This window comes from Laetiporus sulphureus (genome assembly GCF_001632365.1).
Source record: "Laetiporus sulphureus 93-53 unplaced genomic scaffold LAESUscaffold_29, whole genome shotgun sequence".
NCBI classification, from domain to species: domain Eukaryota; kingdom Fungi; phylum Basidiomycota; class Agaricomycetes; order Polyporales; family Laetiporaceae; genus Laetiporus; species Laetiporus sulphureus.
The window spans coordinates 109746-132286 of record NW_024468538.1 but is presented as its reverse complement, the minus strand read 5'-3'; the positions used below and the strand labels follow the sequence as shown (position 1 = coordinate 132286).

The 22541-nt window shown below is 52.7% G+C and overlaps 9 protein-coding genes across 9 annotated transcripts; 6 read left to right on the top strand and 3 right to left on the bottom strand.

Annotated features, from left to right (window-relative positions):
* Positions 1–41: 41 nt before the first annotated feature.
* Positions 42–2383, top strand: LAESUDRAFT_813795 (uncharacterized protein). The gene is made up of 5 exons (XM_040914523.1): positions 42–534; positions 625–756; positions 812–1962; positions 2017–2049; positions 2114–2383. The coding sequence occupies exons 1-5, from the start codon at positions 58–60 to the stop codon at positions 2358–2360; spliced, it is 2040 nt and encodes a 679-aa protein (XP_040762646.1). The 5' UTR covers positions 42–57; the 3' UTR covers positions 2361–2383.
* Positions 2384–2922: 539 nt separating this feature from the next.
* LAESUDRAFT_750854 (uncharacterized protein) lies at positions 2923–4851 on the top strand (the record flags this gene model as incomplete). Its single annotated transcript, XM_040911629.1, has 8 exons — positions 2923–3133; positions 3190–3318; positions 3571–3690; positions 3726–3890; positions 4077–4157; positions 4463–4500; positions 4625–4636; positions 4700–4851. Coding segments are annotated over exons 1-8 (699 nt in total). The 5' UTR covers positions 2923–3131.
* A 795-nt stretch (positions 4852–5646) lies between these two features.
* Positions 5647–6361, top strand: LAESUDRAFT_246429 (uncharacterized protein). Its single transcript, XM_040901724.1, has 2 exons — positions 5647–5810; positions 5872–6361. The coding sequence occupies exons 1-2, from the start codon at positions 5784–5786 to the stop codon at positions 6235–6237; spliced, it is 393 nt and encodes a 130-aa protein (XP_040762644.1). The 5' UTR covers positions 5647–5783; the 3' UTR covers positions 6238–6361.
* Positions 6362–6485: 124 nt separating this feature from the next.
* Positions 6486–7568, top strand: LAESUDRAFT_760655 (uncharacterized protein; the record flags this gene model as incomplete). Its single annotated transcript, XM_040912779.1, has 4 exons — positions 6486–6863; positions 6917–7001; positions 7060–7449; positions 7510–7568. 4 exons carry the CDS (start codon positions 6486–6488, stop codon positions 7566–7568), a joined length of 912 nt encoding a protein of 303 aa, XP_040762643.1.
* Positions 7569–8491: 923 nt separating this feature from the next.
* Positions 8492–9915, bottom strand: LAESUDRAFT_702851 (uncharacterized protein; the record flags this gene model as incomplete). The annotated part of the gene is made up of 2 exons (XM_040906501.1): positions 8712–9915; positions 8492–8661 (listed from the first exon to the last, which is right to left on the bottom strand). Exons 1-2 carry the CDS (start codon positions 9808–9810, stop codon positions 8492–8494), a joined length of 1269 nt encoding a protein of 422 aa, XP_040762642.1. The 5' UTR covers positions 9811–9915.
* Positions 9916–10940: 1025 nt separating this feature from the next.
* Positions 10941–14317, bottom strand: LAESUDRAFT_727472 (FAD/NAD(P)-binding domain-containing protein). Its single transcript, XM_040909230.1, has 16 exons — positions 13752–14317; positions 13595–13692; positions 13505–13528; positions 13030–13060; positions 12950–12975; positions 12660–12864; positions 12511–12597; positions 12386–12457; positions 12166–12322; positions 12037–12109; positions 11950–11980; positions 11798–11891; positions 11617–11738; positions 11323–11560; positions 11245–11265; positions 10941–11188 (listed from the first exon to the last, which is right to left on the bottom strand). Exons 1-16 carry the CDS (start codon positions 13927–13929, stop codon positions 11146–11148), a joined length of 1500 nt encoding a protein of 499 aa, XP_040762641.1. The 5' UTR covers positions 13930–14317; the 3' UTR covers positions 10941–11145.
* A 1994-nt stretch (positions 14318–16311) lies between these two features.
* On the top strand, positions 16312–17411 carry LAESUDRAFT_246299 (uncharacterized protein). The gene is made up of 3 exons (XM_040901723.1): positions 16312–16342; positions 16413–17094; positions 17152–17411. The coding sequence occupies exon 2, from the start codon at positions 16574–16576 to the stop codon at positions 17090–17092; it is 519 nt and encodes a 172-aa protein (XP_040762640.1). The 5' UTR covers positions 16312–16342; positions 16413–16573; the 3' UTR covers positions 17093–17094; positions 17152–17411.
* Positions 17133–20393, bottom strand: LAESUDRAFT_246234 (MFS general substrate transporter). The gene is made up of 21 exons (XM_040901722.1): positions 20028–20393; positions 19917–19969; positions 19855–19862; positions 19760–19771; positions 19688–19700; positions 19599–19638; positions 19490–19547; positions 19417–19440; positions 19331–19361; positions 19196–19279; positions 19066–19137; positions 18992–19015; positions 18893–18929; positions 18789–18838; positions 18715–18733; positions 18435–18660; positions 18337–18377; positions 18016–18278; positions 17868–17954; positions 17744–17809; positions 17133–17681 (listed from the first exon to the last, which is right to left on the bottom strand). The coding sequence occupies exons 1-21, from the start codon at positions 20259–20261 to the stop codon at positions 17513–17515; spliced, it is 1611 nt and encodes a 536-aa protein (XP_040762639.1). The 5' UTR covers positions 20262–20393; the 3' UTR covers positions 17133–17512.
* Positions 20394–21037: 644 nt separating this feature from the next.
* Positions 21038–21809, top strand: LAESUDRAFT_760650 (uncharacterized protein; the record flags this gene model as incomplete). The annotated part of the gene is made up of 3 exons (XM_040912778.1): positions 21038–21313; positions 21373–21667; positions 21745–21809. The coding sequence occupies 3 exons, from the start codon at positions 21038–21040 to the stop codon at positions 21807–21809; spliced, it is 636 nt and encodes a 211-aa protein (XP_040762638.1).
* Positions 21810–22541: the final 732 nt, after the last annotated feature.

Genomic DNA, 22541 nt, shown 5'->3' with positions numbered 1-22541 from the left:
GTCGATTAGTAGTGAGTTGAGCCTTCAGCTTGAAAGGCCACCGTCCTCTTTACTGTCATGTCTTCTCCCTCTCGGGCCCTTGCCGCAGAGCAAAGCTCTCGCTTGAACGTGTACAACAAAAGGCCTCGTTCAGATTCGGAAGATACCAGTGACAGAGAGGACGCGTGCCGAGACGCGAAACGCGCGATGGGCGTTCCTCAGGAGAAGCTCGAAGCACGCGAGAAAGAAAAGAAGAAGAAACGGTCGAAGAAACGAAAGCACAGGAAGGTCTCCATCACACAGCCACCTCCAGGCGACGAAAGCGCTGGCCGCTCGCAAGCACCACCCCACATACCACAGCAAGAACAACCCAGCTCTAACATACCCACATCGGTCGGCATCATGGCAGAGGAGACTCGAGATCTACTGCAAAAGCTGCCAGTCATTATTGAAAGACCATGCGGAAGCACAAGTCGCTCGCGACAGTCGTCTGCTGGGCCTTCTTCAGTAATGGCTAGGACCGGAAATCTACTACCATCAGAAGCCACACCTATGGTGAGTGTTGTTATAGCCGTCTTTCTATTATCATTGCCATGGCCCAGTCGCATGCCGCTGACCCTCTGACCCTTGCCTGCGCACTGCCAGATGCCACCCATCCTCGACAAGGGAAAAGGAAAGGCTCTCCCCGAGCCAGAGTCGAAAATTGGGCAGCCTGCAGCATCGTCTGATGCCTCCGAGGTTGTTATCCTGACCACGCAACTCGCCGCACATGAAGAGGTTCGTCATTCACCACGAATATCATTGACTTGTCTGTCTCACGATCTCATCACAGATCCTCAATAAACACACAACCCTGCTCTCTGTATTGCAACAGTCTCTAATCTGTCAAATATGCCTGGATCCGATGCATCGGCCTTATGCGCTTGCTCCGTGCGGGCATGTTGCATGTCACTCATGTCTTGTTGCCTGGTTCAAAGCAGCTCCCCCGAACGCTCCTCCCGAGGAAGTGCCTTCTCCACTCCGTCGTAGGAAGACCTGTCCTCATTGTCGCGCCCTCATCATTGAGCGTCCGGTCGAGGTATGGGCAGTCAAGGAGATGGTGAGCGCCCTCTTCAAAAGCGGGCTCTCTGACCCTCCCTTGAACCCACCGGCGCCTGCTGACGACGCATCAAACGCAAATGTGGATCCCTGGGAAGGGATTTTCCGCAAGCCGCCCGCACCTCCGCGTGTGCATGGGGGCAACCACCCGCTGTTCTTCCCGGACCCACCGCCCCCGGCGGTGCTTCATCAGGTGCTGGGAATCTACGATGACGAGGACGGTGGGGTGTACCGGTGCGTGGATTGCTTGCACGAGATCTGGGATGGAGTCTGCTCGGAGTGCGGGCGGGAGTATCCCGGGCAGGGACCTGCTCCCTTCGAAGAATCGGATTATGAGGAGGAGCCCTGGCGTGTCGGTATGGACGAAGCGGAGGGCGACGTGGACGATTATAGTAGTTCTGACGAGGACTACCTCGGAATGCACCCGTTCGCTGACGTGTTGTGGAATGCTTTGGGCATGGGTGAGCATGGGAACGACACTGAGGACGATGAGGAAGACGATGAAGAAGATCGGATCCGCGAGATAGACTCCGAGGACGGGCATGTGGGCGAAGATGAAGATGCGTACGAGAGCAGCTTTATCGACGACGGAGATGATGAGGGCGCGAGGCGGTCAGCGTCTGTACAGTGGATCCCTCCGCTGCCCGATGTAGATGATGCCGGTGACGCTGACGACAGCGACGACGAGTCTGCTGTCGGACCTTTGCCGAGAAGCATGCGAGGCCGGGCTGTGGGTCCTGTAGTCGTCTCTTCCGAGGACGAAGACGATGACGAGGATGAGAACGACTCGATTGTTGGGGGCATCTGCGCACGCCTGCGGCATCATCCACGCATCCTCTCGGATGACGAAGAGGAAGAGGAAGATTATTCTGGAGACGATAGTATGTAAGCGCGGTTTCTTCCTACATGAATGTCGCCTGATCCTCTTGTGTCATTTAGCGGATTAGCAGCCGAGGTCGCGGCTCGTGAACGGTTAGTCTTATGCAATTGAATGATGCCGTGAATGGTAGTTCTAAATCTCCTCTGAAATCGTTAGGAACTTGTACGGCGATGATGGTTCCACTTCGCGCGGAAGCTTCCACTGGCGTCGGCCGGCTGGTGATGATGTCTATGTCTACGATGATCATCATCAAGACGAGTCGGCAATCGAGTGGTCAGACGACGGCGACGTGGGCTATAGAGACGACACGGATGGCGCAAGCGTGTATTCGTCCCCGAATTCTTACTCCGAGGATGACGGAGGGTTTGACGATGGTGGCTGGGACAGCGAATTCTATGATTAAGAGTGCAACTGTATGTTAAGCGTCGAGAATTGCAGCTATTAGGCGAGTTCGAGCATGGCTATGATGTTTTTCGGTTCAATCAAAAACGGCAGGGCGATCAACCACTGGCAGTCATGAACAGTGTCGTCCGCCGTAGTGCCATAAGGCCGCTAATCCATAGACGCATCTGCAGGGTAGCATTCCGTCGCATTAATGGCCATTTTAGCAGCTCAACTCATTGCACACTGGACTGATGGTTGATTTCTTCAGCAGCTAGTGGCATGACACTGTGCAGGCGAACATCCTGAGTCCAGTGGGATTTTCCATCGATAGGTGGGAAGCCTTCAGCTGTGATCTCCTGGCGGAACAGGTATCCTGCAGGCGGCCTTCTACTTCATTGTTTCGGTGTAGTACTACATTGTTTCCGTATCCTGACATATGAACAGACCAATCGTGCATTCGATCTTGTTCCCCACGTCGATTATGGAGCGATCGAGTCAATTCCTAATACCGGTCACCAGTTGAGTGCAATCGCTGGCAATCGTCCTGCACAGATCTAACTTCTATGTACTTGGGTCTGCAAAGCGTCGCAGCGCGAGTTGACCAATTGAAAACGGGGTAGGGGAGCCATTCAATTGAATCAAATTAATGAGCACAACCAGGATCTTGAATGCACGACTAAGCCTCAAGGACTATGTAGGATGCGAGCTATGCAGCTATGACATTTGAATATCGAATTGCCAATGCGACAATGAATTGTATTTGAAGGCACGCCTGTTCTACCTATACAGCATGTCAGGAGATCCTTTCATTTTCATTAAGTTCCCCTCTGTTGATCATCTTCCTTTAGGAGTGATCAAATGACAAGGATGTTGGGCGGCGCCCGTATGGACGTGCAAGTGCAAGTGCTTTCTCCTGAAGTTCGTATGGAAGATAAATTTCTTCCCATGAAAGACGAGGATATGAACTTGCGAGGGCTGTGAGTTCGCCATGTGTATGCAGCCAGGCTTATGCGCGATGCTTCAGGCTGTGACGATGGCTATGTTCCGCAAAGCTCTGGGTGTCGCAGGACCAGCCGGAGCAGACGCAGACCAGAAAGGCCAGCTTTTTCCTGATTATTTGGGCTACGGAGAGAGCATCATGATTGCCGCCACCATGTGTTAGCGCCTATGCAACCCTTCCTCCTGCGGCTGACGTTTGCCGGCTTCCGCCCTCGGTCAAAATATCCTAGGTATCTACATTCACAAGAGTGCTACACGGAAGAGGACCTCACGGACAATAGAAACGCTCATGGCAGTGGTGTGACGCGAGGTTTAGTCGCACGGCACCGACACGTACCCGAATGGAACAGGTCACGATGACACGATTATTCGGCTTGCTCACCAGGTGGGCAGAGATGGCATGCGTTGCGCCTTGTCCAGGACACTTCTGCACACGAAGCTGTGCACATACCTTCCCGGAGAAAGCAACAGTCGAGGATGCGCCGGAGGGCACCGCATTCGGACTAGGTCGGTTGATGGAAGGTGAAGAACGCACGGCGGCAACTCTGAGGTGAAGAGATGACCTTGCATAACCGTGAGATCGTTGACAATGAACAAAAGCGCGTCGTGCGAACACCGAAAAGTGAAGTGACGCAGTATCTAGACCGCCCGCGGTTATCTAGCGGAACAACAGCCTGTCACTCGCGGAGATCACGGACATCAAACAGTATTCTCGGCTTCTCAAATAAATGGTCAGTGCGACGGGCATGCACTCGTTAAGCGAGGGCCATCATCGAAAACTTCAGCCCATCCGTATTGAACTGAACGATGGTATGAGGTAAAAGACTCGATATCTTGCCACAGATAACGTGTAGTGTGAAATATTGAGCGGCAAACTACGGTTGAGCCAATAATGATCGTCGCAGGTATTTCTGGACGCAGAAATGCGCGAACTTATTCCTCTCAGCCTATCATTGTTCATGATACAACAAAGGGATGCGGCATATCATGCCGTTCTTCTCTACGAACGCGATTGCATAGCCCCGGGAAACTGGAGGCCTCATGATAGGTTGCTTGCAAATGAGCACTGAACAGCATCGGGCGAGCCGATTCGCTGATAACATGATTCGCGACCGCGTGTAGCGAGCTGAGTGCAGCGAAGAGAGCTCACCTTTCGCACCGTGCGTAATCCCATCCGGTAGCGCTGAAAATTACGGTCGGAAATTCGTAGCAACTGAAGCTACGTTGCATTGTACCGCCGGGTTGGTTTCATGCACGCACGTCATCTCGTGAGTATGAATGCAGCCCTTATCAATGGTATGTCTGGGAAAAGCTCAGGCCGCTCTTCGGTGATAGATGCTGCAATATTTACGTACGCAGGTGCAGACCCAGCCTATCAGGACAGCAGTTTGTTCTTAATCATAGAGGTCGTCGAGACTGCCCAGGCCAAGGCAATCTATTGGCGGCATGCTACGCTTTTGGCCAGCGCAGCCTCCTTGGAGTCGGGAATGAAATGTCCGTGCTTCGGATAGGCGATGCACGGCTTCGTGTCGTAATACGACGGACGTACTGGGATTAAAGATGCTGACCAGTGGCAGAAGACATCTTGCTGTGATCCGTGCTCGATGACTTGACAAGTGAGTGTTCCAGCTTTCATAAACGTGACCGAACCGCAAGCATGCAGCCTGCACACAGCTGCATTTTGGCCGATATCATAGAGCAGAGTAGCTGGTTCTACATTATCAGAACAAACGTACGAGCAAGCCATCGGGAGTGGCGTGTGAGCCTTTCCCAGGGCGCACGAGGCGCTGTCTTCCCACGTACCGTCGCTGCTGAAACATGTCTGTGACCATTTACATCCAAGGCGCAATGATCAGTTCGGTCAACGTGCACTCAACTCGACAGTTCCTTCCACTCAGATTCTGAGAGGAATCATGGTGAGGAACCGACGCGTGGTAAGAGTACCTCTCCGTCCCGTAATGTGGCTACCTCAATTGGAGGGATCCTCGGCTTCTGTGGTGGATATCTGCATCAGATACAACGGCTTCTTCGCGTGCACGCGATATGTACAGGCAGCCATCGATAACAATCTTCCGACCTACATGTGCATCACGTCTGCCCCTGGGAGGACGGAACATAGGTACGCTACTCGGAGGTTCCACATATCTGGATTTTTGATCGCTGCCCATGCTGGCATCACGAGGTGATAGAGAACGGGGTTCTTGTGTTCCATCCTAATACGCGTTCCTTGCGTCTCTTGCTACATACTGAGCAACCCTAGTTCCAGGATGCCTCCCGAAGGCTAAATGTACGTAGTCCGGTCGAGATGTCTTACGTGGCCGGGGGATGCCGATAATCACTTGGGATCTCAATGGCGAATTAAATGATCGTGTTGTCAGCAGAAGGCGCTCCGGTCATATCTTTCCCAAAACTCGCGGATCTATAACCTGCGTAGGATGATTCGATGAGGAGATCGTGGTGCATCGGCTCGGTCAGTTGCATTGTCTAACCTCAAATGTTTCCTTTCGCGCCCTAAAGCAGCTATGGCCTAGGCCATCGCCCTTAACACCGCGATACCCACAATTTGTACGTCACGACTGCCGCAGCGCGGACGAGCAAGCGAGTCCCTTCACCTGAGCTGTCTGGATGGATCAATTCGCGCGACCAGCTTCTTCTTGAGTCCATTGACATATTCGAGACCGATGATCCAAGTCACAGCCTCCACATATCACCGCCTCGCAAGCGATGAGGTCTCGTGTATCCATTCTTTTGCCGACGACATTCACGGAGCAAAGCTTCTGAAGAGAATTCTTGGAACAGCAAATTTTGCCTGCCTGGCTCTTGGCAACCACCGGCACGACTTACAGGGTCGCATTCCACGTACGCTCCTGCCTGCGATGGCCGCAGATGACTCGTGACAGACTCTACGAGTTGCAATGTGTCTGATTTGTGGCATACTAGCCCGCCACTCAGACCGTGACCGATCTTGACTCACGGACACGCGTTGGCCACGCTGCGTCGTTCAGTGCCCCGAGGCAGCTCGGGCCAAAGATCTGTGCGTCTATATATACGTACAGCGTCGCGAGCACCATCCACACCTCGTCCAACGCCTTCTCCCTTCCTGGTCCTGTCCTGTACACCAGCAACCCTTAAAACAGATCCTAGCATGTCTCGCACACCGAGTTCCAGCTATTCCTCGCCTTCGCTTCCTCTTGACGACAAGCGCCACATCCTCCCTCCACTACCGACTAACGTCGTAGAGCTCGCGCGTGCAAGTGGGAGACTCTACCAAGCGCCCTTCGACGGACGCCACGATGCATGGACATACACGGGCTTGCGGGGCACGATCATCTTCGGTCGCGATCCACTCTCCATACATGCTAGCAAGCTGCTTGGCAGGGGGCCCGCAGCATGTTTTGAGTACAACTACTGGCTGAAGATAGTCGATCCGGCTGCGAATGGGCACACCGTCTGGATGCACGACATCCCAACCGACTTCAAGTACAGTCTGGACAAGCCGTTCTTCCACATCTTCGCTGGCAAGGTAAGCCACACTCATCAGTCACGCTGCAGAATGTTGAGCTGATCACGTCGCAGACCAGGATGTTCGGCCTGCGCTTCGACGACGATACCGATGGCGAGAAGTTCTACAAAAAGGTCACGAGCAACGTGTCCTGCACAGGTCAGTGTATGTGAAGTGTCTGGTGTGGCGCATCATACTGAACCCTCTCTACATATAGTGTCTCCCCCAGGCAGGATCAATAGGTCTCCCTCGCCATCGAGCAGACTGCCAACACCACCCGAGTCGCCCCTTCCCGCGACGCCACCTCTTCCTGCCTCTCCTCGCATTAGCAAGTCGATGATCTCCTCCCCGAATGCAAAGTCGTTCAAGCACGTGTCGCACATTGGCTATACCGACACGGGTCGTGTCGAAGCGTCTGAGAATCTCGAGCCAGGCTGGATAGTGATGCTCGAAGAGCTGCATGGTGACTTCAAGCAGTTGCCGAGTATCCCGAGCACTCCGAGCACTCCGAGTCCACGGGCCAGTGCCAGGGCCGTTGAGGGCCTCAAAGGCTTCGTCGAAGGCTCTTTCAACGCATTCAGTGCCTCAAAGTCGAAGAATGAGAACGGTGAGCCGTTCTGCAATTTATTTGACTTGTTTGCATGATGCTGACCACAGTGAAACACAGCGGATGAACCGCCTCGGAAGCGTAAATCGCCACATAGGAAACCGGTAGCGATAGCATGAGCCACTTCACATATGGAGTTCACGAGGATCTCAACGAAGCCCAATGACCTCACAATCCTTCACGATCGACTAAAAGGCCCTTTTATTCCTATTTTGCTGGATATGGGACCGATGTTGTCCTATATCTTTGTTGTATTGATATTTGTGCAATGCTGTCGCCCACTATGAACATGCTCACATATCTACAGTGTTCTTGATACTAATTCGTACCAGCCATGTAGTCTGTCTTCTCCGTCTCTCGTAGTTGTAGCATGGTAGCACAGGTTGTATGTACTGGTCCCGATGAATAACAAGTGATATGATTTACCACCGGTATCTATGAAGAGAGTGGTGCTGCATGCACGACATGGCGATCATGCGACACGGTTCGTGTGGTGACAAGGGAGACTATTGAGGGAGCTTGTACTGTTATTGCGAAAACGAGCCACTGAGTCTTCGTCGTTTGCTGCTCCCATCGCAGGCTTCTTCTGAACTGTCAAGACGACCTCTTTTCAAACGATTCCTCTTGTCCTCTTCTGGCCAGCCATCCTCGGCTAGCGCGTTATCAAACGCAGACAGAACAGCACCATGCGTGAGGGGCCGCCCGCCCCTGTTTTGCAAGTTATCGAGACACAGACTCGCAAAATCGCGTAGTAGAGTTGTGAGCGGCTGGTTGCTGGAAATAGTCAACGGTTTCTTCAGCCAGGCCCTTTTCCGAAGTGCACATGTCACATCGTCTATGTCATCGCCAAAGAGCCAGGACCAGACTGCTCGGCCTTGGGGATCATCATGATCAACGTAGCGAATGACCATGCACGTCAACACCCAGAAGAAGGCTTCGAGATCATGAGTGACGTCCTGGCGCACATCCCGTGAGTCCTCGAGCAGTGGGATTGCGAGGAAGCACCAGGTGCCCTACATACGATTTAGCAGCGCGTATCTTCTCATGGCGATTCAAAACTTACGGTTTTCCCTCCGCGCTCGATACCAGTACAAAACGCACTCATGTCGAAATCCGTGATGAAGCCCTTATATGGCTGTCCATTGGCGATCATGATATTGTCAATGCTGACATCGCGATGAAGGATACCGGCTTTGTAGACTTGTCGGTGCCCTGCGTGCGAACCTATTAGCTGTGGCTCCAGTGATATGGGACCAAAGTACCAATGATCGCATCGCGCAAAACTTGCGCAAGTTCCTTTGTGTCCTTAAAGTCTTCGAGCGGCCGTCCTAATGGCCTGAAGACGAGCCGCATATGTGTTCGATCGTCTTTAGGGTGCCTTCCAAGATTGCCGAATGATGAAATTGTCCGATGGCATGGAGCGTTCGCATTCATCACACTGGGGCGTTCAGCATGTCGTCTTTTAGCTGCCCTTGTATGGCGGGAGCTCTTTTCGGTAGCATTTCTAAGGTCGACTTCTGACGCTTCCAGCTTGACTGATGGGGTTGCAGGATCCCGCATCGCTCGGGATATCTCAAGCCCTCCAAGGTCCGTGCCGCAGATCATGTCAGCGATACCGAAGAGCTCCTCGCCTGTGGCCAAGCTTCTGCGAATGCGTTCGTAGAATCCCGTCTCTACGTTACTCCACACGGCCCGCCAAGCGTCCTTGAGGACATACGTCTGTCCGCTCTCCTCTCCTCGTCCTAACACTTCCCAAACCATTGTCGCTCGTGAGAACAGTGCGGTATGCACATCGATAGGCCTGAATGCGAGAAATTGGCGCGGAGTAACGCCGCGGGTGGGAGGTTCTACGGTGTACCAGCGACTGGAACCGAGGACTTCGACGGGCAGCTCCCGGTCACGCAGGATGCTTGTCGCCCATTGCAAGTCATCAGATGTCGGGATGGTGATAGATGGGTCAGAGCCAACGACTGTACCGCCAGCGGCAGGATTGACGAATCGCCACAGAAATTCTCGCAGCATGTTCGGGCGTGCTAAATAGCTAAATGAAGGAGACGCCACCACGGCACTGTGGTCGAAGCGGAATATTTTTGCCATGCTGCCGTATAACCCTATAACGAACACAAAGAGAGATCGATTTGCCGCAAGCATGTTCTGGGCAGCTTGGAAGAGTTGTATGAAGCAGCCTTCCTCCACTTGACCAGAGCTTCGAATTTGCGAAATTGGGTCATCGGAAGGCGAGGACTTATATTGCAGCATCAGGCATATATCTTGCCACTGTGGAACGGGGGTTGAAATTTTGCTTCTGCCAGGAAATAGCATGGCAATCCCGGCATTCTTTTGGTTTCCATCCACATGCATCTCTTGACCGGCAATGACCAGTGGTATAATCCGATCGCTTTCATTGACAAACTCGGGGCGCCTTTCCAGAGGAAATCCGGCTACGATGGCATCTAGTGCATGGACCTGCAAGATGATTTAGCCAGTTTGACTGCGTTGCATAGACGCCACCTACAATCTCTTCATTCGACATCCCCCTTCTGAAGATCTTCCTTGAGTTCCCTCGAAGTGATGACACCATACTTGGAACAAAGATCTCCATGTACTCTTCGATTGTACCTTGGAACACATTGAACTTCTCCCGAAGTGCTTCTAATAACCGCCCAGGGTCGTCGTCTCCTGCGGGATCGGAGCCTTCGTCGTTTATGAAACTAGACAATCTTCCCGTGTGTTTTCCACCAAAACAGCTGCGCGGCATATTATCTGAGCGTCAGGGAGAATGTGGCGACTAGATGGTAGCGTTGTGGTGAGTGGCGTTGGGGAAAGAACAAAACACTGCGCTTATATCAGCAGGGCCCACTGGATTGTGGCCCAAGAGCGATCGTCATGGGGACCGCCGCGCACGTCTCCAAGATTTTACCTTACAGCCTTGTGGAGAAAGTCTCATAAAAGAGAAATCTGCCTTGACAGACAAGTCGAGACGTGTAGTGAATGGAAGAACGCGTACCAACACCTGGTGGCGAGACGCGTCGACGTCGAATCCCAGCCGCGGTCACATGACGAGCTGATCCCAACCTGGACAGGCAGACTACAATATATCTTCTTCTTTGAAGCGAGCGAAGCCAAGGGATATAGCAAGGCAGGCATCGCGCAGTCTTGAAGCATGTATTGAGATGAAGAGATGATTTACGAGAAGATCAGCCGCAGTTATGGAAACATGCGACGATAGAAAACGTACTATCTATCAATCGTCAAGGCCTCACATCCAAACTGAATATCGGAAGAATTCTCGTATCGTGACAGTCCACTCGCCCAGTCGCAAGAGATCATCTCTAGTGAGTGCGGCTTACTCAGGATTCGAGGAGCTGGAGGAGCATCTTGCGCGAGGCTACTTCTCAGATTGAACGTTCTCCATCGCCCTTGACGTACCTGCCTGTATTCGCAGAATTACACAACCGTTGACCACCTCGCGCATCGCGAAGAGGCGTTTTGCGGATGAAGTTCCACTAGAATAGCCTATGATTGGGATGTCTCTATCTAACTGTCACCACAGCTAGTCCTCTATGAGATAGCGCTACAATGAGAAGCCAAAACTCAACTAATTAGTAGGTTTGTTACCCGTACCCCGCAGCCTATGTACCAGCATCGCACCCAGCCTGCCCTGCCATCCACGCATCCACCGCAAAGAATCGGATCTCAGAAACGACTAAGGTCCCGGCCGAAGATCCAGTTCATGAACCTGTCGTGGGCAACGATCAGCCATGAATAACGCTCGCTCACCCAATCGACGCTCACCAATACGTAGGGACCAAGATCCTATCGCAGATTCATCAGCACCTGATCAGAGACATACGCGTGAATGTGGACACCCACTTGTTCTTCAAGCTCAACGTCATGGTGAAGTACGCCGAGCGCCAGAGCAGCCACGCGAGCCGGCCCGTCTCCTTCGTCTTCGGGCCCTTGGCCGCGCTCGTACGGTCGTACACCGCCTGCCAGTCGCCGATATATGCGAGGCTGCCTGCGTTCACGAAGTTGAACTCCGTCGGGTGCGATTTGCCCTTCACGATCCTGTTCAGCTTCTTGAACAGGTACTTTGCCTTTTGGTTCGCCACTGTCCGTGCATACGTCAGTCAGGGAGCTCGTGGCGACTGTGTGGAGCGTACGTACCCTGAGCAGTGGCAGGGAGAGGCTGACCCTTGATGATGGCCGCGTCACCAATAGCCCATACATCCGGGTCGGGCTTCCCACTGTCCTTCATGAGCACGTTGAGATGCTCATCTGTGAGCAAGCTACATGCGTTGCATTATCAGTACACACTTCGCGCGGAGGCCAAAAGCATCAAACAAACCTGCCAGTCCGCGTGTCCTTCTCGATCTCGTTAATCGACGACACAAGCGGGTTCGGCGCCAGACCAGTACTCCATACCAGCATGCCGAAGTTGACTGTGGGCAGAGCTAATCAAAACTCTTGTTCCGTGAACGCGGAGAAAGCTGTGCGTACCTTCACCCTGCTCAGTGACGAACATGCCGCCCTATCAAAGTTGCGTAGTTATCGACAGTAAACCCAAGCACATCTGAGTCAACTTACTTCTTCCACACGCTCGACGTGGTGCTGCGTCAAGATATTGATACCTTTCCGTGTGAACTTGCGCGCCGCCCACCTATCCCAAATGCTTAGCACTTGAAGTACATCTCCGTTCATAACCACGGCGCTCACTCCTGCAAGCCAACGTCGAAGCTCCCAAGGATCTGCGGCGCCACGTCGTACAGCGAGATCTTGGCCATCCGCGCAAGCTGAGGGAAATGCTGTTTGATCTCCGCGTGTAGCAGATCGTGCAACTCTGCCGCGAATTCGACACCGGTCGGGCCACCGCCTAGACGCAGGAAAAGCATCAGCGCACTGATGGGCCAGGTGAGCCAAGTAACAATGCACATACCTACGATGCAGAAGTGCAGGAGTTTCCGCCGGTCGTCGTCCGTGATAGTGGGCTGGTTCGCTTGTTCAAAGCCTAACGAGCCTGTAAATACGTCGTCTAGATGAGGTTATAACATATGGACATACATTCCAGGATCCTCGACCGAATCCTTCGCGCATCCTTGATATCCTTCAAAAAATACGCATGCTCCTTCACTCCAGGTATGTTGAACGCTTCACGCAAGCACATACTACTTCAGCCCTCCTCAGGTACGCGCATAGAAAAAACCACTCACTCCGGCTGTACGCACCCACTGCGATAATAAGCTTGTCGTACCGAAGCTTGAACCTCTCCTGCAGGACCGCTGGAGGGCTCGTCGTGCCGACCCCTTGCTCGACGGGTGTAAGCGCCTTCCTCTCTGTGGGCGCCTGCGCGTGCTCGTGTCCGTTGCCGATTACGTGTTGGTGGTAATGAGACGGCAGCGGGGGCGTTGCTGGCATCTGCACGTACAGGGGAAAAGGAGAGAGCGTCGTCAGTACGCACGGAATGCGGGTGCACAGGACAGGAAGGGGCCATTACACCTACGCAACAGATGGTCCTCTGCTTGAAGTCTGTTGGCACGCATTAGTGGTCGTGAGGAGGAATGAATGGAAGATTGGACATACCGATGTTGTCGCACCATGCTTGATACGCGTTCTATAGATACGTGACATCCATTTGATGTGCATATATGCGGGTTGAGGGAGGCAAAAAAGCATATGTGTGATGGAGGATGTATATGGGAGGATGTATACGGGAGATTGCATGGAATCGAAGCGCATTTATACAGGCAAGAGCAAGCAAAAGTCGTGTCGAGCGCAGAAATGCGGTGTTTTCGGATGCCATGTAGCACGCGAGTTCCATATTGACCGAGTTGGTCAAGACGATGCGTAGCGTTGGCGAGCACGCATGGAAGAAGGCAGGCACACATACGAGAAAAAGAGAACAAGCCGCGTGAGAGTAAGATGCAATACGTTCCCATGTGCATGTCGCGCGTTGCAGTGTCCGATGCGGGTTTTCAAGGCACCCACAAGAAACGGGAGAAATAAACAAACGTGACGTCAGATTCCAATTCGAAGCATTCAAAGTTTAAACACTGACCACTCGTGGTGTGTATCGTCTGACCTGCATAGGGGCGACGGCAAGGTCAATGGACAAACCACGAGTAAGCACATCGAGTGGTCTACGCACAGGCTCAACAGCAGAACGGAATTCGAGCGTGCCGACTGCGCAACCTGCGAGGAGAGGTGTGAAGTTGAAATAATTTGTGGGCGAGACGATGGTAACGTCTTCAATGTAGGTACGGGCGTCAGAGTGCGCGCGCAACACGATCCCGAGCGACACTCACTCCACCGCCTTTTGTCAATCCCTCTCAGCAGCTCGTAGCCTCCCCATCCCGACCCGAGGATGACCAAGTGCTGTTCTGACCGTCTTGCAGACGCGCTAAAGTTCCGTGCACTTGTTACACGCACAACGCACAGGTCGCGTGTCGTCTTCTTCGCGTTGAGAGCCTGCGAGCGCAACATCGTAGAGGAGAGGATAACGAGGGAGGAATTACGCAAGTAACAGCTAGATAATTAGACGGAAGTGACTGGTAAGAAGCAATCAGAATCAAAGACAATTCGGAGTGAGGGGAGAGAGCAGCAGTCGGAATCAGACCGAAGAACGAGGCGCGACCATATATCACCCGCAGACTAATATTAATTGCGGAAGGGACGTCATCGGATGATCACGGAGGGTCCTCAATGACGGCTATAGTGCGCTACTTTCTTCCTCTGCCGGTCGGGTCCACCAAACGCTCCTGCGAATTGGCGCGTGTTCATTACGGCGTGGATGTATTCATAGCGCACGCGGCCGAAATCGTGCGATTTACTTTCGGAAGAAATTCCGCACTTGCTCATCTTCGTGAACAACCGAGTCGCCCAAATTTTTTGCGCGCGAAACGCCTCTCGGTCGTCCATTTTGAGCAATTACCGTCAGGCGCCTATCGGGGAGCAGATCACTATCTGAGATATTCGACGGTTTACTCCGAATGTGATTGGCCTCGTTCGTAGCAGCCGAGGACGCAGAGTAATTCTCGCATCCTCAGTGGCTGGCCACAATATTCGAACCATCCTCACTCTCACTGAGCGATGTTCCTAGGGCAGCGGAATATTTACTCATTCTGAGAAAATGCATTGACCATGTATGAGGAACCGCATTCTGGGCCAGTCACAGTTTCTGAAATTACTCGGCCATCTCACATCTGTAAGCCCGCGTACGCGAACGGCACTCATCGCCACGATGTCCGTGCGGTGGTGGAACGCGACAGATCGGCGAATTGTTAGGCCCTCATCTGGACCTATGAGGCTCTGCCAACATTCTGCTCCTCGTAACAAGCGCGATAAGTATGGATATGCGCCTTCCTCCTGGCGAACGCTCGGCGACTCGTCTACGAGTTTGGCTGGCCGACGCTCACATCGTGCATATCCGCCCTCGCTCTGCGATCCGACGGCAGCCTCCGCTTGCAACCGTCCGAGCGCTGGCATGCACAAAATTTCACTGGACAGCCGGTCGGCGACCGACGGTCCACGGAGTTGAGCTGGCCACAGCACGTTCAAAAAGGCGGAACAGAGCCAATTGCACATCGAACGGCTCCCCGTCTCTCCTTCGTGGCGATACATTGCGTGTTCGAAATAGAGTGGGCGAGCGGCCATTGCGAGAGCCCTATCGCACTCCCCTCCGTTAGAGTCAGCGGCATGAGCTGCTACCTAGGCAAGAAGTCCCTAACCGTCCAAACACCCTACCCATGGAACAGCTACTTCCAATTCCGAGCAGGCCATCCGTGAACGGGTTGCCACTTGAACTCTGCACTCACTATCTGGTGGAGACTCGATTCAAGTAAGCGTGCAATGCCGGAAATCCCGGAATGCTGCTCAAGCCGGTTCGGAATATCTCGCCAGGGCCACTTGCGAGCACGATCAGAGCAAGATCCCCGAGGCTCAATTTAATCCATATCCGGAACGTTGGCATGCGACGTGGCCTGGCCACTGGGCGTGCAGGGACATAGCGATTGGGCCGGAATCGGGGAACAGCCGCATGCCGGTTGGACACGAAGCGTCACGATCATGTGGTCGTGACTATACGCGTCTAGCAAAGTGAGAGTTCGACTCGGAAGTAGAAAGTTACATGCATATGTTTTGGGGAAAGCAGAACGGATGCGGTTTGACCCGTCGCAACTTGCCTTCCCATGAATCCCAAGTCGACCGAATATCGCAGTTGCTTACTGCCTTCCTTAAGGCGTCTCAAACAAAGCACCTATTTCTCATGGACACCGATATACACCGATGACATGACGAAAAAAGACGTTCCGGACACATCAAAACCGCTATCGCAAACACGAGGGCAGAGAAGGTGGCTTCAATGTGTTGCCTGGGTTGTTAGATAAGCTCAAAGGGTGGGTGAGACTTCGGACCGGGAGCGACATAGATCTCGTGCATTTTATGTCTCCCGAGCCGTCCGGAGTCCGTTCACAGGAACACCAGTCGAAATGGCTCAACTCCTAATTCAGTACCTCTGGCGAGTACGTTAGTTAGACAATGCAAAAAGGCCCGACGTATGTCGCGGATTCTCGCATAGAGGAGGATTGTACATCCTCTGCATGTACAGTGGAAACGGGAGGAAATGGCCTGTCCGCGATGTGGGAGACGGGCGCGCGCTAACAGGTGTCATTGGCGGTGGTGGGATTACCAGTGCGCCTGTGTGGCTCGTCCAGTCCAGTGTCGTTGATGTAGGCATCATGCAGGTGTTAGAGCTGAAGCGGGCGGGCCGCGAGCAACCAACCCGAAGGTTTGTGAACTGCTGACTAAGCTGAAGTGAAGTGGGCCCTCAATTATTTCGCGCCACATACCCTTCGCCACTTCCTCTACGGCGATAGCAGACCTTGACTTTTGCAGGGCTGTAAGCAAACATTGTTCTTAATCTGAAGCCAAATCATCCAGCTTTCTTAGACGGCATCGGTGGCGAGCAGTAGACTTGCAGCATAATAGCATTCAAGAGTCCTCCGGCGCACGAGAACTTGTTGCACTGCCTCCAACGCACAAAATATAAGCCTCGCCTGTACGCAGACTCTGGAAGCAGCACTTCGCCTCCTGATCTGCGGAGCGAACACCGTATGATACCACCACCGCCATGGCAGACGAGCATACGTTCAATAAGTCTTACCAGCGCGACCGAGACGGCTCCTCCACCGTCACCGCAATCACCCTATGCGGCACTCCTACAACCTCAGATCCGCACTCCGTCCTACACTGGCAAATCCTTCTCTCTCTTTCCAACGGATTCTGCGTCCTCCTCAACATGACCCCCGGCGCCGGCCCCGACGGCATGACGGGCACGTTCGTCATCGCAAGCACGAGCAAAGACGCGCTCTCGGACCCTGCGATCGAGTTCCGCTTTGAATGTGCTGCTGTTGAGTCTTTTACGATGGAAGAGGTCATCTCTTTCTTGCGCGAGAAGGGCATGAGCCGCTTCCGGTTCGACGAGACCGGAAGTGGCTGTCGGCACTGGTGTGGCACGGTCCTAGAGCGCCTCGCTGATGTGGGGGTGGTCGATTCCGAGACTAGAGATGCATTTGAGGTATGCGTCGCGGATCAAAGAGTTTACAACGCAGATCGTTATCCGCTCTTGCGAAGGGGCACTTTCTACTGAAGGTGTGGCGTTTTCCCTTGTCACCATCGCAATGTTTGACATGTAATTCATTATGCAAGAGGTAGCAACAGCGATGGCCGAAACGAAAGTTGGATGGGACGAATAATATGCCGAGCTCATCTGTTATGCTGTTCACAAGATGCATCATGTGTGAAGCTGGATGGGTGCATCCTGCTGTGCATTTTCGACTACGCACCCCAACAGCTGTTCTTCCATCCCTTACTCAGGATCAGAATCTTAATGCGTTAAAGGCTAGTTTCGAGCATGCAGCCCGATAGTTCTGGGAGGCTTGAAAGCGTGTAATGATAGTATTCGGTAGTAACTACCGCGAGTCCGCAACTTCAAAGTCTAAGAACACCTCCTGTACTTACACAACGCTGTACACTGCGATTCTAATACCACACTCCTCTGCCTGGCTCCTCATTCCATGAACACATAACGCGGATCGGTATCCGCGATTTCGGAGTCGTCGTCCAGCCCGTTCTTCTCGTCCTGAGTCATCGTCGCAAGGATCTCCTTGTTCCGCTTGTTCTTGTATGCGAGCCGCGTGCGCAGGATGAACGCGGCCAGCGCCGACGCGAAGAGGCACCTGATCATTCGGCGAATCAGTTATGGTTTTATCGTCACGCAGAGGTTTGCATTGTAACCCACCCAGCAGAGATCCCGTGGCCCTTGCGGAAGTCATCGTACGAGTCGAAGTAGATTTGCGGAGAGGCACTGAAAGGCCAGTTCTATGTGCGGTATTGGCGTGGAAATTCATGGCAATGCCACTCACATAGAGATGCAGTTTGCAATCGACACGATGAACGCAGTACCAACTCCGCGCTTCGAAGTCGGAGAAAAGCAATTCGCCGCCCAGCTCCTGCATCCAAGCACATCACCATCCACACCGATCCATCATCCGGACAACTCAACCGACTCACATAACCAGCGGGAACAGGCTAAAGTTCCCTCCAACGACCAGAAAGAGCGCAAAGTACCCCGCGCCGACGCTCTTCTGCACCGACGTCGCGAGGATGACGTAGCCCGTGAACGAGACGAGCATCGATGCGACGACATGGTACCCGCGCTCGCGCGTCCGGTCGCTGTGCCACGCCTGGAAGATGACCATGAACCAGCCGACGGCGTACGGCGCGACGGTCATGCCTTGCGCGTTGATGTCCGAGAAGCCCAGTTCGTCGATGAGCTGCGGACACGAGCGAGAGTAAGCGAGAGGCATTGGCACGCGGAAACGACAAGCGCACCGTGGGCAGGAAGTAGGTGATTGTCGCTGTGCCGACGTTGACTATCATAATGCTCGGCATCAGCGATCCGGCTCTCTCCCGAGTAAGATGGCACCTACAGCCGCAGTACACGACCACCAAGAGCCACGCATTGACATCGTTCACGACCGCCTTGAAGCCCTGCCAGCCCGTCATGCCGCCATGCGATGTCGGCTTCTGGTCGCGGTTGAGGCGCGCCTGCGCTATGGCCTTCTCACGCGGGGAGAGGAACGAGGCAGAGAACGGAAACGATGGGAGAAAGAGCAGAAGCAGGGAAGCCATTATTATCGTGGGAATGGCCTCAATCTGCATCGTCAACACTGAGCATGTGTATGAGCGTCATTTTAGCGGGAAACGCACCAAGAACAGGAACTGCCAGCTTTGGCGATATGGTCAGTGTCAAGTCGACGTATATGCAGAAAAGCGTTGACTACCCTTGGAGCAAGGACGTGTGTGCGCGGAGAAGGCCAAATGAGATGAGGCCCTGTAAAGTGTTACAAGTTCATGATCGCACCGCCATACACATCTCTTCACTTACACTGATGGCACCAGGGTACGTGCCTGTCATGCATATACTGATTGGAGCGGAAGGACTAAGCATTCGACGACCATTGCGACAATTGAGACGCCCGCATACCTTATGCGCATAGCTAGCTCATGCCTTTCGGAGGGTGAGCAAAGGGACAGCTCTTTTGGCGACATACTACTCGCCTCCTGTACCAGAACGAGAGATAATAGACCATTCCGGCATAATATCCCGCCTCCCCGATGCCCAAGAGCACCCTTCAGGTGTCAAGATGTCAGTTGTCAATCACATTCAGCGACCGTCAACGATGCCTACCGCAGAATGAGCAACCCCACGTAGCCTTTCGCATACACGAACGAGAGCGAAGACAGTCCCCAGAACGTGAGTGACATGAAGAAACTGTGTCGTATCAGTCGGTGATCGCCCAGAAAGATCACAGCGGGTACTCACAAACGATTGGCCCCAATGCGGCGCTGCAGGACTGTATGTGCATGTTCGGATTGAATGCAGACGGATGCATTGGACTGTTGACATACCATTGGCAGGCATCTCCAACAAGCCTGCGTAGTCGTGTCAGAATGGGAGTCAAGCGGTGTAGAAAGCACTCACAGTAACCGATGTAGAACACACTCAATGCAAGTGTCCACTTGTTGTTATCTGTCACTCCCTATGAGGACATAAGTACATCACGACTATTTCGAAACGTTGGTGCACATACGTAATTCTCGTTGAAGGCGGGTACCGTGTGCACATTCCCGCTATGCACCGTGTGACAACAGCGCTGATTTGCCACGGTTGTGAACTTACATGTTGGTTCGATCTAGGAATAATGGAGTGAGATCGAATCTCTCAGATTCAGCATCATCCGTGAACACGTACCGAACTGATTGACTATTAAATCACGGAGATATCGGAATTGCGGCGGAACACGAGTCGGCTCAGCATATGAACATCGTGATGACGTGAATACGTACACAAGTAGCTATGACGATCGTGCATAAGCCTCAGCGGATCCATGCGGAGAAACTGCTATCACCTTCCAATAATTAACGACAAGACCCGTCGGTCGATCTTGCGCCTCATAGCTCGCTAAAATCATACGTGTGGCGATTAGATATCAGTACGTTGATCGACAGGCGAGACGCACCTCTTCTGCCTCAGTAAACTCGACTGTCTCGGCATCTTTATGGACCGCCTCTGCGATACTCTTATCCAGCGGTGAGAAGAAGTGACGCCGGCGAACCTTGTCTCCCAGTCGCGACTGGAAGAGCGTGCCCTCGGTGTTTGGGTCCTCAACACGGCACTCTTCAACGTCCTTCTCCACTTCGGAAGACGCAGCCTTCAGCTCGGGACGCGACGCAGACGATGAAGTTTCAATCATCCCAACTGAACCACCGCTACACAGACACGGAGGAGAGTGAGAGTAAAAGAGAACGCGAGGGAGACGGACTGCCCTTCCTGGCCATGCGCCTCTCGCACATCGAACACTTGTATGAAACCCGGCCTTCACGGTTCGATCCGAGAAGTCCGGCGGACATAGATGGACAATGTGCAAGAGGTAGCGCGATAATGCGCATTCTCCCAATCAAGCATTAGCATCAGGTTCAGCAAGTCATGAGGCACTATTAGGCGCCGACAGCAGACATCAAATGACCCGCCGACCACTGAATACCCAATTCGCAAGGCGTTCCTGGACGCGAATTGTTATCTTGTCCAGCTCGTAAAGATACAGCCAGTGGATATTTGGATCATGTCGCAGCACATGTCCCTCAGTAGACAGGGGAACAGAAGCATGATTCGCGAAGTCGAAGGATGAGCCTGAGGCCCTATTCTTAGCTGCTAAGACGTAAGAGTCAACATCTGCAGAGATGAACTCGCTTAGCTCCTTGGGGTAGACGAATGATTTCGGTGTCATGAATTGGGTATCACGCCAATGCCAAAGTATGGGGAGAGCTAGGCTGAGGCGAAGAACTAGGGGTCCAGTGAGAAGTGTATCCGTGGGAACGCTGAGTTTCAACATACCGCCGCCACCGCCACAACGCGACCACGCGACCAGAGGACGCGCCTCAGGCTGAGCGTGTCTTTCTGCATGTCGCTCGACACTGGCACATTCATTCACGCATTCATTCTGTCAAAATCCTGTCAAAAGTAGTGATCATGTCGGAACTTGCTCAGTCTTCTCTCGGCGACCCTCAAATTAATGCTGAATGGCTTGCTGAGCTGTTTTCTCGAAAGTGCGGGATCTCTCAACCTCGAGAATTCCAGATCAAACACGGACTTGACATCATCGAAGGGCGCGACGTCTTTCTAGTTATTGCACCAGGTCAGGGCAAGACGACAGTGTTCTGGGCCTCTCTACTCGCTGCTCAAGCACTCGGCAAGCAGGGTATCGCACTATGCATTGTCCCTACCAAGCTACTTTCTATACAGCAGGTATGATATCTCCACTGGATTTACACATAGAAATAAAGAACTATATGTGGATTTGCTAGAGCGAGAGTGCCCGTCGAGTCGGGCTGCGCGCGATCACGCTGAACGAGGATACTGTCCACGACGCGTACTATGACAAGCGCGACCTTTTCGACGAGCTGCAGAATGGCGAAGACATTCGCATCGCTTTTCTGAGTCCTCAAATGCTTGCTGGGGAACACATGAAGAAGCTCCTGCAGATGTCTAGCTTCAAAGACCTGATCCGCTGGTTCATGATTGATGAGACTCACTTGCCCGACGACGAGAACCCTCTCTGGCGCGAGAGCTATTCTGTTCTCAAGACGATGCGTGCGAACTGTACGTTTGGACGTTGGAGCCATAGCCTGAAAATATTGGACTGTACTGCCCATAGTATGCTGTATGCTGGTGAGAAGCTGTCGAAAAGGGACTGGCGAGTGGAAAGGGCCTGGAGTCTGGGGAGTGGTATGGGCCACTTTGATGGGCAGAGGAAGAGAAAGGGGGGCTTTCTCTGCTTATTTATTCATCATCTGGATTCGCACTTTGTAGTGCACTTGTTCCTTGGGACGACATCGCTAAAATACAAGAGAGGTACATGATCTACGCACAACGTCCTCACCGGGGGCATGGGCCCATGATTCTGCCCGAAACATTCTGGACACATTGTAATAACAGTCCAAATAATTATGCAATGTTTTTAGCACATACATTTTGAAATCATTTTGAATATTTTAAAATGTTTTAAGCATCAACATTGCGGCACAATTTTGATAGCATTCATAAAGATGCAAGAATGAGATCCCAATGCTGCAGATGACAGCATTTAAGCATTATTGCGATAGCATCCTAAATGTTTCTTGGGAGAAAATCTCAAATGATACCTGTGAGTGGCCATGATGTTCTCAAGATGTTCCCAATGGATTCATCGTGATCGCATAATTGTTATTACTATATATAGTAATGTGCTGACCATATTAGGAAACCCCCGAGATGATTCCAGCCGGCACATGATGGAAAGCATTCTGGTACTCATCGTAACATCACATTGATCACATTTGTAATGTACCCTTAAGATCCATTCAAAATGATACCAATATATTATATGAATGCTGGCCAGATGTCACAGTATTAAGTGGCACCTTTCTTTTTGCACCATTAAAGTCCTCATTTGAGTGGTTATTCGGACACCAACCTTCATATTGGTCTCGCAACG

What these genes read in the sequence shown, in the direction of transcription:
- LAESUDRAFT_813795 (XM_040914523.1), top strand. Translation starts at nt 58, where the DNA reads ATGTCTTCTCCCTCTCGGGCCCTTGCCGCAGAGCAAAGCTCTCGCTTG. An exon ending in TATTCTGGAGACGATAGTAT is followed by an intron (nt 1,963 to 2,016) that starts GTAAGCGCGGTT and finishes TGTGTCATTTAG; the next exon opens with CGGATTAGCAGCCGAGGTCG. An exon ending in GAGGTCGCGGCTCGTGAACG is followed by an intron (nt 2,050 to 2,113) that starts GTTAGTCTTATG and finishes TGAAATCGTTAG; the next exon opens with GAACTTGTACGGCGATGATG.
- LAESUDRAFT_246429 (XM_040901724.1), top strand. Translation starts at nt 5,784, where the DNA reads ATGAGGAGATCGTGGTGCATCGGCTCG. An exon ending in GATCGTGGTGCATCGGCTCG is followed by an intron (nt 5,811 to 5,871) that starts GTCAGTTGCATT and finishes GCTATGGCCTAG; the next exon opens with GCCATCGCCCTTAACACCGC.
- LAESUDRAFT_727472 (XM_040909230.1), bottom strand. Translation starts at nt 13,929, where the DNA reads ATGTTGCGCTCGCAGGCTCTCAACGCGAAGAAGACGACACGCGACCTG. An exon ending in GACGATACACACCACGAGTG is followed by an intron (nt 13,061 to 13,504) that starts GTCAGTGTTTAA and finishes ACGTATCTATAG; the next exon opens with AACGCGTATCAAGCATGGTG. An exon ending in TCGGTCGAGGATCCTGGAAT is followed by an intron (nt 12,458 to 12,510) that starts GTATGTCCATAT and finishes CAGGCTCGTTAG; the next exon opens with GCTTTGAACAAGCGAACCAG.
- LAESUDRAFT_246299 (XM_040901723.1), top strand. Translation starts at nt 16,574, where the DNA reads ATGGCAGACGAGCATACGTTCAATAAGTCTTACCAGCGCGACCGAGAC.
- LAESUDRAFT_246234 (XM_040901722.1), bottom strand. Translation starts at nt 20,261, where the DNA reads ATGATTGAAACTTCATCGTCTGCGTCGCGTCCCGAGCTGAAGGCTGCG. An exon ending in GTTGGAGATGCCTGCCAATG is followed by an intron (nt 19,362 to 19,416) that starts GTATGTCAACAG and finishes ATGCACATACAG; the next exon opens with TCCTGCAGCGCCGCATTGGG. An exon ending in GGTGGTCGTGTACTGCGGCT is followed by an intron (nt 18,378 to 18,434) that starts GTAGGTGCCATC and finishes GCATTATGATAG; the next exon opens with TCAACGTCGGCACAGCGACA.